Genomic DNA, 17,468 nt, shown 5'->3' on the forward strand with positions numbered 1-17,468 from the left:
AGAAGTCTACTCATTTAACTTTGGGCACAGAAATACAGCATGCTGCAGGTGCCCGAAGTTATTAAGGCATGCATTTGCACCAGGTACCCGAATCTGCCCTCCACAGAGCTCCTGCCTGTATCATGGTACAATTATCAAGTTAAGTTAGAATGACACCAAAACCTAACTTTAATAGCTCGCCCCAAATTGTTGAACAGTTGACAGATGTGTAAATAAACATTAGCTTCATTAATTGGAAATATCAGTTCCGCTGTCATACACAAAATAACCCTTCCCCCCCCCCCCCCCCCCCAAGTTATATCATTCCCAGCAGCGGCCAGTGGCACAACCCATCAGCCAAACTTCCCTCCAACAGTGCACGCACCACTGCACGTTGTTCGATGTCAAGAACGAGCACGATCCTGACATTCAATCACCACTGGTCTTTTCTGCCATCCCAGAGGGATAAAAACCTGGAATTGTGGTACTAGACGGTTTCACAGTTGTTCATCTTCAGAACCTAAGGCACTGCTATTGCTCATCATACACTTGATCATCTTCAGTTAATGATGACTGCCCAAAAGCTAGTAGGCTCATATGTCTGGTTCCTTCTGGTATCATAGCTCTAACCACCTGCATGGTTCACCAAGCATGTCTAAGGAATAGGATATGGACAAAGAAAGACCCACAAGTACTCTAGAAAGGAAACTAATTGTCCATCAGATAATTTATACCTGTACAGACTAATTTGTCCTATATTACCTAATTATATTGGTACAAAGGAAACAATAAAAGTGGACTTGATCCTAATGTTGAAGCTAAGAAGTCCTATTCATGTATTCTTGGGGAAAAAAGAAATCGTCCTATTCAGAATACATGCCAAGTGCAATCATATTAAAAAGCATATATATGATTGAAGTTACTATATCATCAGATCAACAATAATTGAAGCCTTCAGTTTGAAATTTTAAGTCAGTGAAAACTGTGGGTTAAATTTTTTCAATTGTAGCAGACTCATGCCAAAAACCCAGGTATAATCCAGCAAACCTTTTCTATCTCATCACAGATTGTTGGGTTCTCTCGGAGATACTGTAATGCCTTTTCCCTGCCTTGGCCCAATCTGAACAAAAATTTCAGCAAAAAAGAGCACATATCAAAGCTACAGCAATACAGTGAGATAATTTTCTTTTGACCAAAATATATAAAGATAATTTCACTGCAGAATGTAACTTAAAGCAGCACAGCACAAAGCATCCTCATCGGCCACTGCCCGCAACACCACATTTACACACAGTGAGGCGCCATGTTAAAACTTAGATCTTATAGCTATCTTATTATATTGTAAGTTGCAAGAAAACAAGGACTGTGCTAAAAAGACAAGGATTCCATATGAAGGTTTTTTCGAGGGTCTCATATGGCAGCCTAAACATGTGAAAATCACATGGAAATTGGACTGAGGAAAATAACTTGTCTAAGTAATGTTCCTTTCAAAACTAAATGGCATGAAAGGATAGCTCTGATAAGAAATACATTTTTAATAACCTAATTCATCCAAGATTTAAACTCTTCTAAAGCCCCTGACATACCTCATATCTTTGTAGCTATACCACGAACCCTTCTTTGCAACTACTTCCATCAGCTCAGCACAATCAAGAACACACCCCTGTCCAATATTTTTGTTTAGCATAAGCTACAGGGAGAAAAAGCTAAAAATTACGCACTTACCAATTTGCTAACACCCTCTCCAAAAATGATTTCAAATTCAGCTTGCTTGTAGGGCCTAGAGACCTTGCAAAGAAGAAAAATAAAATGATATCATACCTACTGCAGAAAGTGTTAATCATAATATAGCAAGAACAGGATGTAATTTTGACATACTTTGCTCTTCTGCACTCTGACACGAACCTTCACACCAACGTCTTCATCTCCCTTGGCCTTAGAAAAAGAAAAACAAGCATAAGAATCATTCCACATCTAACTTTCAGGAAATATGAAATTTACTTTATTGATCTCACAGATTTTATCTTCCCAGTGGAGCGTATCTCGAGGCGAACAGATGCAAAGAATTTCAAAGCTATCCCTCCACTAGTGACTTCAGGATTCCCATAGAATACTCCAATCTGTTGAATGCCAAATTCATCAAAAGAAATAATAAAACGGAAATAAGCAATCAAAAGTCAATGCAACTGTATCAGTATCACACCTTGTATCTTATTTGATTCAAGAACATAAGAGTACAGCCAGCCTTTGAAGCATTGCCTGACATCTTTCTCAATGCTTGACTCATCAGACGAGCTTGTAGACCCATCTGCTGCATCCCTATCTCACCCTGAAAAATAGATCACTTATACATTGCTGATGCAACAATTCAAATAGAACCAGAGAAAAAGAATGGGAAGGGAGAGGGAAGGATACTTCAATTTCTGCACGTGGAGTGAGCGCTGACACTGAATCGATACAGATGAGATCTATTGCTCCAGATCTGCACATACGGTCCGCAACTGATATAGAGTAAGAATATATTAGCAATTTTTCATGTAAACAAACATCCAGATACACAGTGACCTTCGAGGTTAACAAATAAAGAAAGAAAGTCGTACTGATGTAAAAACCCACAAACAAATCAAGGAACACAGCTTGTAGAGGCCTATACTCTCAAAATCCAATATGCACTGCCTTTTTATTCGAGAAGAAATACCTATTTCTAAAAAAAAAATCAAAGGGGCCTGTTTGGATGTCGTTGTTTTGAAAAAACCATGGTATCAAGAAAATGTAATTTTATAGAACAGAGATGTGCAGTTTCTAAAACTTCAAATGACTACAATTTTAGCAATACCATGGTTTAAAAACTACTGGATTTCTTGCACCCAAACACCTCTTGGCTTTCCAATACCAAAGTATTCTGCAAAACCCTACTATTTCAATAAAATTCCTTTTTATCCAAACGGGGCTACAAGATGATAAATTACTTGTGAATATAAAAGCATGTGCAACATACAAATTTCTTAGAGGTACATACCAAAATACAAACCTTTCAGCCTATCAGGTGATTGAAACACTGGACATATTCTACTGATATTACGCGCATATCAGAGTACTACAAAAAAAACTGTAGTTTTCAAATCTAAGTTACAGTTCTGTTTCATCTCAGAGTGACATAATAAAGTTCCATTGCAAAACCTCAGCTGAACATGGATTTTATTTTTTAAAATAAGAACGAATTATTTCACTATTAAACCATCTCATCAAGATTCACATATGTTAAATTTAGATATAGGACCACATAGAGGAATAATATCAGACCTGAGAGGAAGAGTATATGACTTGAGAAGAAGATTCACAGGGCGAATAAGGGTAAGAATCATAGTGTATATTTAATATTAAAGTAGGAGGACGAATGTTGGATAATTACTTTCTAGTGCCATCTCTCCATTGTCAGGCTGGCAGACAATCAGATTCTCAATATCTACCCCAAGAGCTTTCGAATAAGCTGGATCAAAAGCATGCTCTGCATCGACAAGCATGGCATTTCCTCCTAGTTTCTGCATATTGGATATCAGACGTCTTTTATTGTCATAATTGTCTAATGATACTCCCTCCATCCTTTTATACATGACGTCAATTAGTTCAAAACACAAACCTGTATTTCAGCAATTGCATGCAGAGCTAGGGTAGTCTTTCCACTGCTTTCTGGGCCATATACCTGCATGGTTTTACAAATCAAATCATCTAAAGACAGGAGGTCAAAACCCTAAACACAGGTAAGATCACTGAAACTTTCTGCAGAAATCACCACAAGTGCCGACACAAAAATGCCTAGATCAAAGCAATAATGAGCGATACCATGTGGGTATTACTGAAGAAATTATAAGATGACAAAATACCTCCACTACTCTTCCTTTTGGAAGACCACCACCCAGAGCAAAATCTAGTGTTAGACAACCACTTGGAAACGTCTCACTGGGGTGACAACAGTAATAATCAGTATAAATAGAAAATGAACTTTTAAGTGAAGGAAATAAGAAACTAGAGACGTACACAAAAGCACCACCAGCACTGCCTAATCTTGTAACGCTTCCTTTTCCAAAAGAGTTGTTTATGTCACTCATGGCCGCATCAAGAGCTTTTTGCTGCAGATGAAATTGTGAATCAATATTACTGAGAAACCAAGGCAACAGAGTAATGGATTGCTATTCAAAAGGTAGAATACTATTTCACGAAAGTAAGTCATCCATTTAAAAAAAGTTAAGTTGTACGAGATGTCGAAATGCCTTCACGATTCAAGATAACTGATGCCCTCTAGATTAAACATCTGTACTCAAGGAAAGCAGGAATAAACATCCAAACCATATGGCAGCAATGCAGAACACAGTATATCTGACTGCAGTACTGTTTGAGCTTTTTTTAACTAAGTGGATTGCAGCAGAGAGTTGCTTCATCAATGATAAAGACTAGTTCCTGATAAAATCAAAACATACGGGTTGCAGAGTCTCACTTGATTCACATTATGTCATCACAACTCGAGCAGGCCTGTGGGTGCTGACAGCAAATATACACAATAAATTGGAGGTCACGGTGTTGGTGTGGACTGTCTATTGTGGGACCCGTCTCATAATAAAATCAAAGATAACCCAAGCTCTATCTCTCTCTTACCCAAACAGAGGCATGCTGCTCTATTCCCCCTCCTTCCCCTCGCTATTGCCAGTTCAATTGGCCAATAGCATAGCAACTGCGATACTGCATCAACAAATCGATAGACCACTTGGATAGCAATAAATGCCTAACAATGATAAGACAAGACCGTCCCTGATGCAAGATTTGAAGCAAGTGCAGATAGGGTCAGGCATATTAATCCATCGGACGCATTTCATTTGATGCAATCGTCAAATGTCTACTTTATCCGATGCACCTTGTTCGTAATGACACAAGAACCAGAAACAGAAGTTCACTTCAATAAGCGCAATGCCACTTCCTACAATGACAGACGCATTTACAAGAACACAAACGATACTCCACCGCAACGAACATTGTTGTGAGCCCTTACTTTTTGACCACCGCCGCGTGGCGCTCCGGGATGCGTCGGCGCGGAACACGATACAGAGCTGTTCTCGCGGACCGCGCCTCACTTGTTCGACCCAATGGCACCAAGACGAAAGAGGAAGAAACGAAGGGCAAAGGGAGCAACAGCGGAGCAAGCGGAGAGAGACTCTTACGCGGTCTACGAGTCGAGGGTCGTCCTCCCCGGAGAGCGCGCCGTTCCCGCCGCCGGCGACGAACTCGCAGCGCAGCCGCCGGGCGCGCGCCGTGACGCCGCCTGCTGAGGCGCGCGGCGCGGGGCGCCTGCGGCGAATACGGGTTGAAATAGAGGGGGCGAGGTGGGAGGAGGTGAAAGCTACGGCGGCGGTGGCCATTGGCATGCGCAGCTCCGCCCCCGAGGTCGAAGGCGGCGGCGAGTGCTCGGTTGTGTCAGCGGGGAGAGTGGAAATGGAAAGGTTGGGAAAAGAGCTGACCGAAGAAGCAACGTTTTACAAGGGAAGTGGAAGGTAGTGGCGGCCGAACGCCCTAAGCCGAGCCTTGAGATTCGTGCGACGGTCGGATGGGATCATTGCGCGATCGTGAAATTTCGTTGACGTGACTCGCGTGATGTTTGTGTTCTCGCTTATTATCTGCTGTCGCTATTGTTTCCATGACATATTAATTCGATCTTCAAAAGATAACTTTACTATAGAGTGAATAATTTTCACAATAGACCCAAGTCCATAAGATAGTCTTTGCCCCTCTATCCATTCACAGGGTCATGATGATCTATTGGAACACAGTTTTACTTCAATTCTTGGTCAAGCGGAGTCAATTAACGAAAGAGTTGATCACAAACTATATATAGTTGTGCGCACCGAATTTGTGTGTATACAAATGACCAATATAGATTTTCTTGGTAAATATATTTACCACCGTAATGCAGTTTGCTAGTATGTTTTATAAATGTATATTTCCAAAAAAAAATGGGTAATACTATGGCTTGTGCGTCCGGACGCGCGTCGGACGCTCGTCACTAAAAATACCTGGCGCTTCCTATCTAGTCGGTCTACCTTATCCATTCCCATCGTTCTTTTCTTCCCCATCCTCACGAGCCGCACGCTCCGGCCGCGCCGCTCCCTTGCCACCGGCTCACCGACCCGCTTCCTTGCCACCGGATCACCACGCCGCTCCTGCTGCTCCTTTTGGCCTGCGCCAGCCAGTGACGGCGCCACCGGATCTTGCCGCCCACCTTCACTAGGATGCGGTGGCGGCTGCAGTCTGCCCCGGCCAGCAGGTTGGTCCTCCCCCACCGCTCCATGCTCCGCAAGTTGAGCTCAGCGCACAAGTCGGCATCCTCATCGCCAGGCCACCATTCTCACCGGTGACACCGTCCCCATCGAGCAACAGGGGCAATTTCGCGAAATGATTGCAATGGCGTGGGGCTGAGGAAGAATCCATGGTGGCTGCTATCATACTCTAGGAGGAAGAAGACTCCACCGCGGCCAGGGGCAAACCGCGCCGGCCGCTGCCATCCTCCTCCTCCTCCACTGTTTCCCAGCGTCGGATCCCGCTGTGCAGTGATCCTCCTGTCAGGGTTTGCTGCATGTTACAAGCTTATGTTTCAAGTGTTTCAGATGTTTCAGAAGAATGTTGCAAGTGTTTCATGTGGATATTGCAAAGTAGATCTAGATGTTGCGATGTTGCATATGTTTCACACACATGTTGCAAGTGTTTTATCTGGATGTTGCATTTTCAATGAGAGATTTGAATGTTCCATGCAACACGAAACAGATGTTGCGGCGGGTTTTTTCCTCATCATCAACTGATGGCTAATAAATTTTTTTCAACATGTTTTTTGATGTTGCAAACGTTTATTTTCTACGTTGCAGATGTTATTTTTTGATATTGCGATGGACCAATGGAACGTCCGATGGGAAGTTTTTCCATCAGACGTTCTAGCGCTTGCAACGCCAAAAAAAAAATAGTTGACAATTATGTTTAAGCGCCCATGGTTTGAAGGAAAATCGACATGCCCTTTGCAAATGAATATATAGACATCTTGAATGTAAAGAAAACCCTTCTTCTTTGAGAACAAATATTTGTCCTCTTTATTGTGCCACCAATCCACCATTGGGCTAGGACTTCTGATCCACTATTATAGTATTATTACCCGGTTGACTCTGTCCTATATATTGCTTTCATCTATGAAAATAATGTGTTTGTTTTGACCTCTTGTTTGAATCATCCAACGATAGCCTCAACTAATAAGATGGCTGAAATATTTTACGAATTATGTTATACCCTCGGTACTGTGACTGCGAGACATGCTCCGATATGTCCTCTTGTAAACTGCACATAAGAAGTTGGGATCTACAAAGTTCATACTGTAGAACATAATTCATCTTTGAACATCATCCTAACGGAGCAATATTTCGTTCAAACGTGTTAACGGGATTTGCTAAATGGTACGTAGAGTATAACTGCTGGGCATCTTGGTTGCTTGAACCGTTTGGTGTCCGGAGCCTGTTTTTTTCTCGACGTTTTCTTTTTTCTTCTGGGACAATGAAAAAGCCCCGTCTCTTTTGCTTGCTTCTTAAGGCAGGACTGAAAAACTAATGTCAACAGTGAATGTGTCAGCTATACAACGGATCTGAGAAGAGAAAAGGTCTTGACTCTTGACGTTTTGGCCATCTTATTCTAGAACCACCGTCAGTGATTGCGTTCACGTAGAATCCTAGAGAACTTGTATGAAAGGTCGTGCTCATCTATCTCATAATTTACCTTTTTTTCTTCTCGTTCCTTTTGCTTTATTCTGTGAGAAATCTTCTTCTCACTTGCACAGAAAGAAAAAGGGACAGAAGAAAAGTGGCCTTTATCCCCTGTCAGCGCTAGCCGTTGGGGCATTTGTTTTTCCTTTTCATTATTTCTAACCCTCAAATCTTCATGTGTGTGTTTGCTGACCAAGAAGATTAGCCTTCCCTCGCAAAACAAAAATGGTGCAAAAATTAGTGCTTGTACAAACATACTCCATAAACACGCAGGAAGGTTAGCCTCGCGGAATCGACGCTGGAACCTTTGCAAACGCGTGTAAAAAAAAAACGAGCTGAGAAATCAAAGGGCGCGTGGATTATTGCTAAATCTAGCAACCGCTGCCCGCCCCGCAGGAAAGGGAAACGAAGAGGCGCCCCGGCCCGACCACCGCGTGACCCCCCGCGTGTACAACGCCGCGTCGGCGCGTGATTAGATAAAGCCGGTAAGCCCTCTGCCTCTGCGCCAAAAAGTCTGAAACGCACGGGCACGGCGCCATCGCCCTCTCCCTCTCGTTTCGTACTTTCGTCTCGGCTCCTCCCCCTCCCCTCCCCTCCCCCAGACAAATCCAATCCGGAATCAACTGCCCCCCTCGCTCCGCCGGGGAGAGGAGAGACAAGCGACGCCGCGCTCGCTCGCCGCCCCGCCGCGTCGACCTCTTTCTCTTTCTTCCCGGAGCCCCACCGGAGGCGTAGACGGGCGGGCAGTCATCCCGCGCCCGACGCCGGTGAGTCGCCTCGTCCCCGTCCTCCTCCTCCTCCTCCTCTCACGCTTGGCTAAGTCTCGATCGAGCTCGGATCCGTCCGGGATGGCAGGGAAGCAGTTTGGTTCCTCGGTTTCTGCAGCGTAGGGGTGGATTGCGGTGGGTACGCGGTTGTTTGGTTGATCGATCGATCGACCGATCTCGCCGTCGCCCCCCAATCGAATTCAGCCGCCCTACGATCGGATTGCTTCGTGGATTTCGATCTCGGTTGGAATCGGACGCTCATTCGGCCCTTCTTCTCCTCCAATTGCAGCTATGCAGAACCAGATCGTGTGCCACGCGTGCCGGACCGTCCTGCTCTACCCGCGAGGGGCGCCCAGCGTCTGCTGCGCGCTGTGCCAGGCCGTCACCACCGTGCCGCCACCAGGTACGTGTTGGACGCTTCGTTTCCTTTCGTCTGAGCTTGGGAGGTTGGCAATCATCACCTCTACGGCCAGTCGTGCACTGGCAGCGCGAAACAGCTGGCGTGCAGGGGAACATAAAGCTTAGCTCTCACGTTATGGCGCAATAATGTTTGTTTTAATAGTGAGGTACGGGGTTTCACGGTGTCTGGTAGATGTAGTGGGAGAATCTGTTTACCAACACACATGAACGGACTGGGGAATGATTACATCCTTAATTCATATACAGGTTGTTCAATTAGGTTGGGAAAATCATTTATTACTTCAGTTAAGCTTGACCGTCAAATGTTTTACTGTATGGTTCTCGCGCTTGAACTGGGAGTATCCCAGTGCGATTCATGCTAGTCTGGTTAGTTTGCATTTCGTTATCTTTGGCACTGGCCTTCTGGATTAAAAACAGCGAAGCTGGAACTTTACAGAAATTGGGATAAATCAATTTTTTCTTAGGTTACCTTCAGAGGTTTTCATTAATTGTGCTTTATAGGCCTCCGTCATTCTTGAGAACATTTGCCAATCCATAGTGTTCCACTTGCCACGCCTCTTCTGATGTCTTCCTTTATTTTTCCCAATCCCATCCCTGAATCAATTTGGCGAGTCAACATGCTCACCAGAAAAATAAACATGCTCGGTCACTTGTTGCTCCAATTTTGATTGCTTTCATCAGCATGTTTGTATCCCTGCCTTTGGTAGAACGTGGTATTAAAAAGCCACTGCACCAACATTATCCTTTTTGTTGGAAATTTATATCTGCACTCACCTCTGCACTCCATTCATTTCTACCACCATGCACCTGTTCACTATTCGTTTTGAAATGAGTCCAACACTACAATATCAATGTTTTACCTTCTCTGTCTTTTGCCCTCATTTTCATGAAGCAATTTTTTTTGGCCTTTTGCATGAAGCACTTCCAAGGCCTATAACTGGTTCATAGTGCTTGACACACTATTTTAATGTGCTTATAAAAGTTATTTAAATTTGTAATGCAGGACTAGATATGGCTCAGCTTATATGTGGTGGTTGTCGAACTTTGCTGATGTATACTCGCAGTGCAGACACTGTAAGGTGTTCGTGTTGCAATACAGTCAATCTTGTTAGACCAGGTACTGCTGATTCTTTTTCTATCCTTCTTCTCCCTCTGAGCTTGTACTTAGCTACTTTTGGATGTTCGTCCATTTGTGAAATTATCCCTTCTTACAGATGAGTAATTTCTCCTTTGTGCAGTGAATAATATAGCTCATGTAAACTGCGGCCGCTGCCAGACAACTTTGATGTATCCATATGGAGCACATTCAGTAAAATGTGCCATATGCAATCATGTCACTGCTACTGGAGTACGTTAAGACTCATTCTGCCCATACTTACCAGAAGTGTGATTAATTATTATGTCAGAGTACTGATTTTGAATAACCTTTGTTCTGAATCTCAGGTAAATACAGTGGCACCCACAACATCCGCAAGGCCAGCATCCAATGGACCTTCATATAGTACCTCATCTACTTCTGCTGTAAGTTCACATCAGTGAAATTTAATGGCCTAACCAATCATTCTTGACATGTGAGTGATTTGCCACATTTTGGGTTTTCATCTTGCAGCCTAAATCTCAACCCCAGAATGTAACTGTTGTTGTTGAGAACCCTATGACAGTTGATGATAAGGGAAAACTTGTAAGCTCCTTTTTACCTCAATATACTGATTTGCATCTTCTCCAATGCTGCTTGAACCTTGGAATTTACTTCGTTTTATAACTTTATACACAGGTGAGCAACGTTGTCGTTGGAGTCACAACTGGGAAAAACTGACTGCTATCATTACGTTGTACATCATTGTTGTGTGTTCTATATCAGAAGCCAAGAAGTACCATAAGTTATAGTGCTGCCCAGTGATTGGTTGCTTGGTTGTCCTTGAAGAACAAAGATATTGCTTGGTTGTCCTTGAAGAACAAAGATACACCAAGTATTTCTGGGATCTTGCAAATGAACCCATGAAGGTCGAAATCTGTGTCTTGAATCGATCGATTCTTTTTTTGTGTGTATATGAATGCTGCTAGATTTCACCGTGTGATCAGATAGTTGAGGGGAATGATAGCATAGTTTCATTTAGTTGTATACATGCTTTGGTACAATTTGTTTGTTAGTTTGTGTTGTCTTCAATCTTTATTGTTGATAGTGGTTACTATTATACATGTACGGTTTGCATTTTAGAAGGAATATACTGCAAACAATGACACTGAATAGGAGCTGTGATACTCAGATCGACCAGTGACTTTTCCTTTGGCTTGAGCATTTGCTTTGTAGTTTTGATTTTTTTTTTTTGGAACTGGATTGTTTTGTTCTCTGGATTGATACAGAAACTGTTTGTGTTCGGGAGCGTGCAAGTTGAAAGTGAATCATGCAAGTCATAGTATTTCTTCTTCAAGAGAAGATTCAAAGCTTTATTAGTTTCTACATGACCGATTATCCGAGGGTGAGCGCCGAAGTTTGGTTGACCATTACACAAACCAAGATATCGTACACCACGGCATCCTTCTTTTCCCCGGAACGGCAAGGCCGTTTTTCTTTCCTCCCACAGCCACGCCGTGCCTCCGTGCGTCATTGCTAATGCAAGCAGGACAGGCCATGGCCGGAGGCACCGCAACTGCGTGGGTGAGAAAGGGAGTAAAATGCACCAACGGTACATGAACTTGGCAGCGAGTGTCATCAACTTCTTCCTAAACTTGCTAATCCGTTCACCTAAACTTGCTAATCCGTTCACCTAGCGTCCAAATCTCCACAACCTATCTTAAACTACACGCGTGGCACGCTAACTGTGCGGTAACGTGGCCTGACATGTGGGACCCACATGTCATGTCCACCTCTCTCTCCGTCGCATGGATCCTCGCGAGGCTACCGCTGCCTGCCGGTGAGGTGCTTGAGCTCGCGCACGCGCGGCCGTGGACGAGGCAAGGTCGGGCGGTTGCGGTGGGGCGAGGTTAGAGCGGCGCAGAGGAGGGGCGAGCCTTGGCGGTGGGCGGACGGGCGTGGTTGGGTTGCCGCCTCAACCCCACTCCATCGGCGGAGAGCGATGAGGTCAAGTGGTGCGGTGAACAGAGCGAGCTTGGACGGCGCGAAGGTTGGAGCGTTGTGGCGGCAGGGAGAAGTAGGAGAAAGAGAGAAGGGGAGAAGGTAGGTGGACACGAGACATGTGGGTCTCACATATCGGACCACGTCACCAGACAGTCAGCGTGCTACGTGTGTCATTTAAGACCCCCTTTGGCAGGGCTTCACCACTGGCTTCTTCACCGGCTTCTGGTGAAGCCCTACCAAAGGGGACGGAGCAAAACGACTTAGGTCAAAAAGCTCCGTGAAATCCGCTCTTTGGAGCATTTCGGAGGAGGAGAAGCCGAAAAAATGGGCTCCCCGCGGCTTCACCCTCGGTCGCGGGGGCATCAGACCCTTTTGCCCACCATGGCCCACGGCGGAGGACGGCAGACGCAGGAGGGCAAGGCGGAGGAAGGTGGCGCTGGGACCTTGGGGCGCGAGGCGGAGGGAGGCAGTAGGGTGTGGCGGCAGCCTCCGACGACTCGTCGAAGCAGTTCCTGGCCGCGGCTGCCGTAGCCTTGGCGGCGTCGACCTGCTGCGACCTCCTGCTCGGTGGCCTCGACCTGCGGCACGGCGGCGTCGAGCTCCCGCGCGAGGCCACTGCAGGGGACGCCTAAGGCTAGACGGGCGCAGGGGAGACGACCGGCGGGCGCGGGGAGGCGAACGGCCGGTGGTAGCAGGTGCGGGGCAGGGCGGAGCTGGAGGGTGACGGGGCATGGGTGATGGTGTCGGCGTCGGCGGCGGGAGAAGAGGCGCGAGCGCGGGAGCAGAGGCGCGGGGTGGTGGTGGCCGGCCACGGGTGAATGGATAAGAAAGAGAGAGGAAGGGAAGGGAAGGGGAAAGAATAGGAAGAGAAGAGAAAAGGAGAAAGGAAAAAAGAAAAAAAAGAGAAATGGGAGAGAAGGGGGAATAAAGAGAGGAGAAAAAATAGGAGGAGAAAACCGAAAAATAAAAATAAAAAGGATAAGAGCATTATAGACATTTCATCATTTTTATCCATGTTACACAGCTACGAGAAACCGTTTTGCCAAACGTTTTTCCATCTAGACAAGCGAAAGTCAGAAAAAATTGATTCACCGAAGAAGCCACAGCCGCAGCTGTTTCAGCCACAACCGCAGCCCTGCCAAACGAGCCTAAGATGGATTGTGGAGATTTGGACATCTAGTGTGCATTTTAGGAGTTCAGGAACCTGGATGAACCTGGATGGCACTTGCTGCCAATTTCATGTACTGCTGGTGCATTTTACTCGTGAGAGAAGCTTGTACAAGCAACGCTGGGGACGAGAGCGAGAGGCAACGACCAGTCAAATACTCCATCCCACATCAGAAAAGAGCTTGCACGCCTCTGGGAGAGGAAAAGGAGTAAGGGACTAGGGAGACAGAGGATAATGTAGGGGCCACTTGTAAGAAGGGCACTATGGGTATTTTATCAAAAACGCTGATCGAACGTGAGTAAAAATTGCACTCACTGGAGTGGTACAAAACACTCACGGGAGTGGTATAAAACACTCAGAAATTTAAAGTAGTGGCATTATTGAGAGGATAGCGAGTTTCTCAATTGTAGATGAGAATTTAGGTACCATCTAGTGGCAAGTAGGGAAGTCATATGAGTTCAGATTGAGATAATATTTATGCAAAAAATGTATATCTTGATAATATATGCAACTTTGCTATATCACTTTTTTCATTTAAATCCAATTAGATGACACAAAAATAATCTAGAATGTTAAAAATATTCTTTGCCAACATTTTCATGGTTGAGAGCTGCAACATTCATCTTCATCCAAGGTCATATAAATAGTTATGGGGCTGCAGGACACTGGATATGTCGGCCATGTGAGTGATCTACATCACCATATCAGCAATGCCCAGTGCCAAGGGGCCCCCTATTGGCGATTCAAATGCCAACCTATTATTGCACCTTACTTAGATGGGAGTATTTTTAATTTCTAATAAAATAATATTGTTCCAAAAAATCAGTTTAGTGTGCTGACATACGCAGATGTCACTCTAATTTTTCTGTAATAAGATATTTATAGAATAAAAATTTCAAGTTGATTATTTTTCGTGTTGAGATGTCATGAGGTGTAAAGATTAATTACGATAAATCAGAGACGTTTGAGTTAGGGTGTAAAATCGGTTGGTGGCTAGAGCTGCTTTACTTATAATTAATAGTCATATGCGGTCTTCCTTAATTTTCACATGATGGATAGAAAAGAATGAATCAAGAAATGGTTGGGCCGGCTCACTTGCCCATGAACCTAGTACCCCCTACTGCACCGATCCTTTTTTTTTTTTTGTGAAAACTTACTGCACCGATCCTGAAACCTCCATTTCATCCCTATCAAAAGTGAAGCCCACACCTATTGTTTGATTCGGGGAAATTGGAAACCTAGATCAGGGTTTAGTTCGGACAAGTTCGACCAGTCGAGGCCATGGGAGTCGGTTTTGGGGTAGAATTGTTGTTGTCAGGGATGAAGCCAGGATTTAACATTGGGGGTCAAGAAGAGTCATACACTATATATGGAAATGCACATAGTAAACTTCTATATAGAAAATCATTAACTCATATATTGTAAATTAATTCATTTAGCTAGAGGACATCCATTTCATCCACTATTTTCTCTTTGCTAAAATCTAATGCTACTCCCTAAATTAATTGAAAAGTACATAATTTAATCAACTAATTGTGCAAATTCCATTGCCTAATTAGTGTTGCCATGGGGGGTGGGGGTGGGGGTTATGGTAGCGGCTATTTTTGCCCTAAGGGTTGTTGGTTTTTGTTTCTATGATTAGCCATGCACCATGCATGTGGACAGCTACCCAAGGGTTTGGGAAGAGAAGGCAGTGGTGACGTCAGGCGGAATATAGCTCGAAGCATTCTTTTACACGTTTAAAAATTTGGTGCAGCCGGGCTGCATCGCCTGGTACAGTCCTGCTCCAAATGCGCAGCACGTGGACAACTGGAGGATCCGACATTTGCCTGCTTTCCGCCTCCCACGCGTTCCTCGCTCGGCTCGATAGTCGCTCACTCAGCTCCAGGTGCCGATGTCATGCGTGCGGCTCGGCTCCAACACGCGCCGCCGCTCAGGAGCGGTGTCTCCCCTCCGCACCCTCCCGCTCTCCCCTCCATCAGCTGCTCCACTATGGGACCCGCCATCGTCCGTCCGGCCCTCCTCGCCTGGTCCGGCGGCTTGCGCGCCCGGCCGTCCTCGCCTCGCCTGTTTGTCGAGCCCGGCCGTAGGGTAGAAGAAGGAGCTGAGATGGGGCAGCCATGCGGGAGGCCATCGAGCTGCCGCTCCTGGTGCTCTGCCGGGGCAGGTGTAAGAAGGGCCCACTCTCGTTGTTGCCGAGTGAGTGAGTAAGCTCCCAAATCCGCCGCCGCCGCCAGATCCCGTCTCTGCCGTGGCCATGCGCCGGTCTACCATCGGATCCCGTCCCTCCTCGAGTTCTGCCCCTGTCCGCCCGTCCTTGCCTTGGCCGCCCTCTTGTTCCCCTGCCCCGGCTATCTGTCCGCCAATTCAGTCCCTGCCGTGGCCAGGTCAATTGTTCAGTTGTTATGCCATGCTTGTCACTCAATTGCTTCAGGAATTGTTCAGTTGCTATGCTTGTCACTCAATTTGCAGCAATCTCTGAGACCAGGCCAACAATAACTGTTCTGTCCGAAACTCTGCTTAGTGGTTACTGTCAAGCTGATCTGATGCCCAACTTGTAATTCTTCTTCCTTTCATGTTGCAGGAAGTTCTTAAATGGAAAAAAACATGGTGATGTATAAATTGAAGAAAGACATGGCTGCTTTGAAGCAGATGGTAAACCACTCTTCCATGTCGTTGCTGAATGTTTGAGGTAAAGTGAAGTGCTAACTACTTCTTTTCTTTTGCCAGGTGGTTAAATTATCAAGCTGGCGAAAGATCAAGTTTGCTGAAATACAAGACTCTTATAAATCAAGCACCGAAGGTTGCACTGCTCTGTGTCTCGAACAATCCAAAGAGCCATCCACCAATGAGGGTCGTGGTGAAGATGCTGCTGGAAGCCAAGGAAGAGGACAAGCCGATGTTGAAGTTGGTACCTCCGGACATCTGACCTGAAGCAAACCCGTCTGAAGAATAATGAATAAAAGATGTGTTTGCTCTTCTTGGATAATGTACTCCATACCAATTAACATCATATCTAGTTCTGATAGCAGCTAGCTAGTTCTGAAACATCGTCAAAACTTGTAACTATACTAGCCTTTTGCTCTGAATGAAAAGTGTTGGTTGCTATCAATTTGTCCTATGGCAAAGATTTGGTGTTCATAAATTGCTGAATGAAAACCGCATTCCTGAATGAACTCTCTTACAGCTATCCTTGGATGTGAAAAGGCACAGATTTCATCCAATTATTGTAGCAATCACATTGTCAAACAAGAAATGATTTGGTCCATAAAATTAAACTGCTAATACTGAAAGGCTCGCAGCCATATTCTCAAACAATATAAATGAGTTACATGTCATACATAGATAACAAATATATGGTCCCAACATAGCACAAATGAAAATAAAATTCTGTGTAACAAAGCAAGGTCACTTGTTTTTGTTACTTTGGCACTCCATCAAAATTTAATTTCTTAATAGTGGGCTGTAATGTTGCAGCTTGATCAACTCCAAGTAATAGATTTGTATATCCTCCTTGGATATATGGAGCACCAACAGTAGAGAAATTGCTATCATCAATCGTACCATCGTTAAGATCCTGTATGACAGAATATGAAATTGTTTATAAAAAGTTGCATGTAAGCAAAACAAATATGAAAAGTGAATATAGTCCAAGTCATATGACTTACGATAAATTGCTCTCGGTCAGCAGCTTCATATCCTTCATATCTATTATTTGCTGCATTTATTGAATCTTGCCCTATATTCAAACATATGAAGTTAACTATACACGCATAAAAAAAAGAAAAACATGCTAGAATGGATGGGTAGGATCGTTGCCTTTCTCTCTACCACTTTTCTTTTTCTTCCCTTTATTCTTTTCAAGGGAGATGGTCCCTAGTTTACTCTTTGAGCCTTTTACTACCCGAGGAATTATAAATGATATTTTACCTCTGAATGTGTCTATAGCCCAGTCAAAGTTAGTCATGTTGAGGCCTGCTCACCTTTTTCTAAAGGAAATTGTCACACATATAATTCAAACATATTAGATTATCAGAGCAATGTCAGTCCTTACATACAGCACATATAATAGCCAGCAGGCATATTGCGGGACTGTAATAATAATTGACAGAACTAGTTAGATTTTAATAAGAATGAAGCTTTCAAAACATAAATGCCATCGTTTGATCCAATGTAATGAGTAGAAAGATACTTGCAAAGTTGTAGCTACGGAGATAGGTTTGTTCGTGATGTGAGTAGCTTAGTGACTTACTGTCTTTGAAATGTTG

The 17,468-nt window shown here is 44.5% G+C and overlaps 2 protein-coding genes and 1 long non-coding RNA gene across 3 annotated transcripts; 2 read left to right on the plus strand and 1 right to left on the minus strand.

Annotated features, from left to right (window-relative positions):
- Positions 1 to 209: 209 nt before the first annotated feature.
- LOC101759179 (DNA repair protein recA homolog 1, chloroplastic) lies at positions 210 to 5,480 on the minus strand. Its single transcript, XM_004982290.2, has 13 exons — positions 5,193 to 5,480; positions 4,018 to 4,109; positions 3,864 to 3,939; positions 3,620 to 3,682; positions 3,392 to 3,521; positions 2,395 to 2,480; positions 2,183 to 2,308; positions 1,995 to 2,099; positions 1,858 to 1,914; positions 1,705 to 1,767; positions 1,566 to 1,642; positions 1,027 to 1,099; positions 210 to 612 (listed from the first exon to the last, which is right to left on the minus strand). The coding sequence occupies exons 1-13, from the start codon at positions 5,394 to 5,396 to the stop codon at positions 511 to 513; spliced, it is 1,254 nt and encodes a 417-aa protein (XP_004982347.1). The 5' UTR covers positions 5,397 to 5,480; the 3' UTR covers positions 210 to 510.
- A 2,796-nt stretch (positions 5,481 to 8,276) lies between these two features.
- LOC101759583 (protein LOL3) lies at positions 8,277 to 11,252 on the plus strand. The gene is made up of 7 exons (XM_004982291.3): positions 8,277 to 8,533; positions 8,823 to 8,936; positions 9,957 to 10,070; positions 10,192 to 10,301; positions 10,397 to 10,474; positions 10,563 to 10,634; positions 10,728 to 11,252. The coding sequence occupies exons 2-7, from the start codon at positions 8,825 to 8,827 to the stop codon at positions 10,767 to 10,769; spliced, it is 528 nt and encodes a 175-aa protein (XP_004982348.1). The 5' UTR covers positions 8,277 to 8,533; positions 8,823 to 8,824; the 3' UTR covers positions 10,770 to 11,252.
- Positions 11,253 to 15,074: 3,822 nt separating this feature from the next.
- LOC111255746 lies at positions 15,075 to 16,321 on the plus strand. The gene is made up of 2 exons (XR_002675657.1): positions 15,075 to 15,855; positions 15,931 to 16,321. It is a non-coding gene; the product is annotated as an uncharacterized LOC111255746 (long non-coding RNA).
- The last annotated feature ends 1,147 nt before the right edge of the window (positions 16,322 to 17,468 follow it).

This window comes from Setaria italica, chromosome IX (assembly GCF_000263155.2).
Source record: "Setaria italica strain Yugu1 chromosome IX, Setaria_italica_v2.0, whole genome shotgun sequence".
NCBI classification, from domain to species: domain Eukaryota; kingdom Viridiplantae; phylum Streptophyta; class Magnoliopsida; order Poales; family Poaceae; genus Setaria; species Setaria italica.

Bases quoted from the DNA above. Each gene is read 5' to 3' on its own strand.
- LOC101759179 (XM_004982290.2), bottom strand. From the start codon at position 5,396: ATGCCAATGGCCACCGCCGCCGTAGCTTTCACCTCCTCCCACCTCGCC. The intron at 3,683-3,863 runs GTATTTTGTCAT...AAAACCATGCAG, and splicing joins CAAAAGGAAGAGTAGTGGAG to GTATATGGCCCAGAAAGCAG. The intron at 2,481-3,391 runs GTAATTATCCAA...ACTCTATATCAG, and splicing joins TGGAGAGATGGCACTAGAAA to TTGCGGACCGTATGTGCAGA.
- LOC101759583 (XM_004982291.3), top strand. From the start codon at position 8,825: ATGCAGAACCAGATCGTGTGCCACGCGTGCCGGACCGTCCTGCTCTAC. The intron at 10,071-10,191 runs GTACTGCTGATT...TCCTTTGTGCAG, and splicing joins AGTCAATCTTGTTAGACCAG to TGAATAATATAGCTCATGTA. The intron at 10,635-10,727 runs GTAAGCTCCTTT...CTTTATACACAG, and splicing joins TTGATGATAAGGGAAAACTT to GTGAGCAACGTTGTCGTTGG.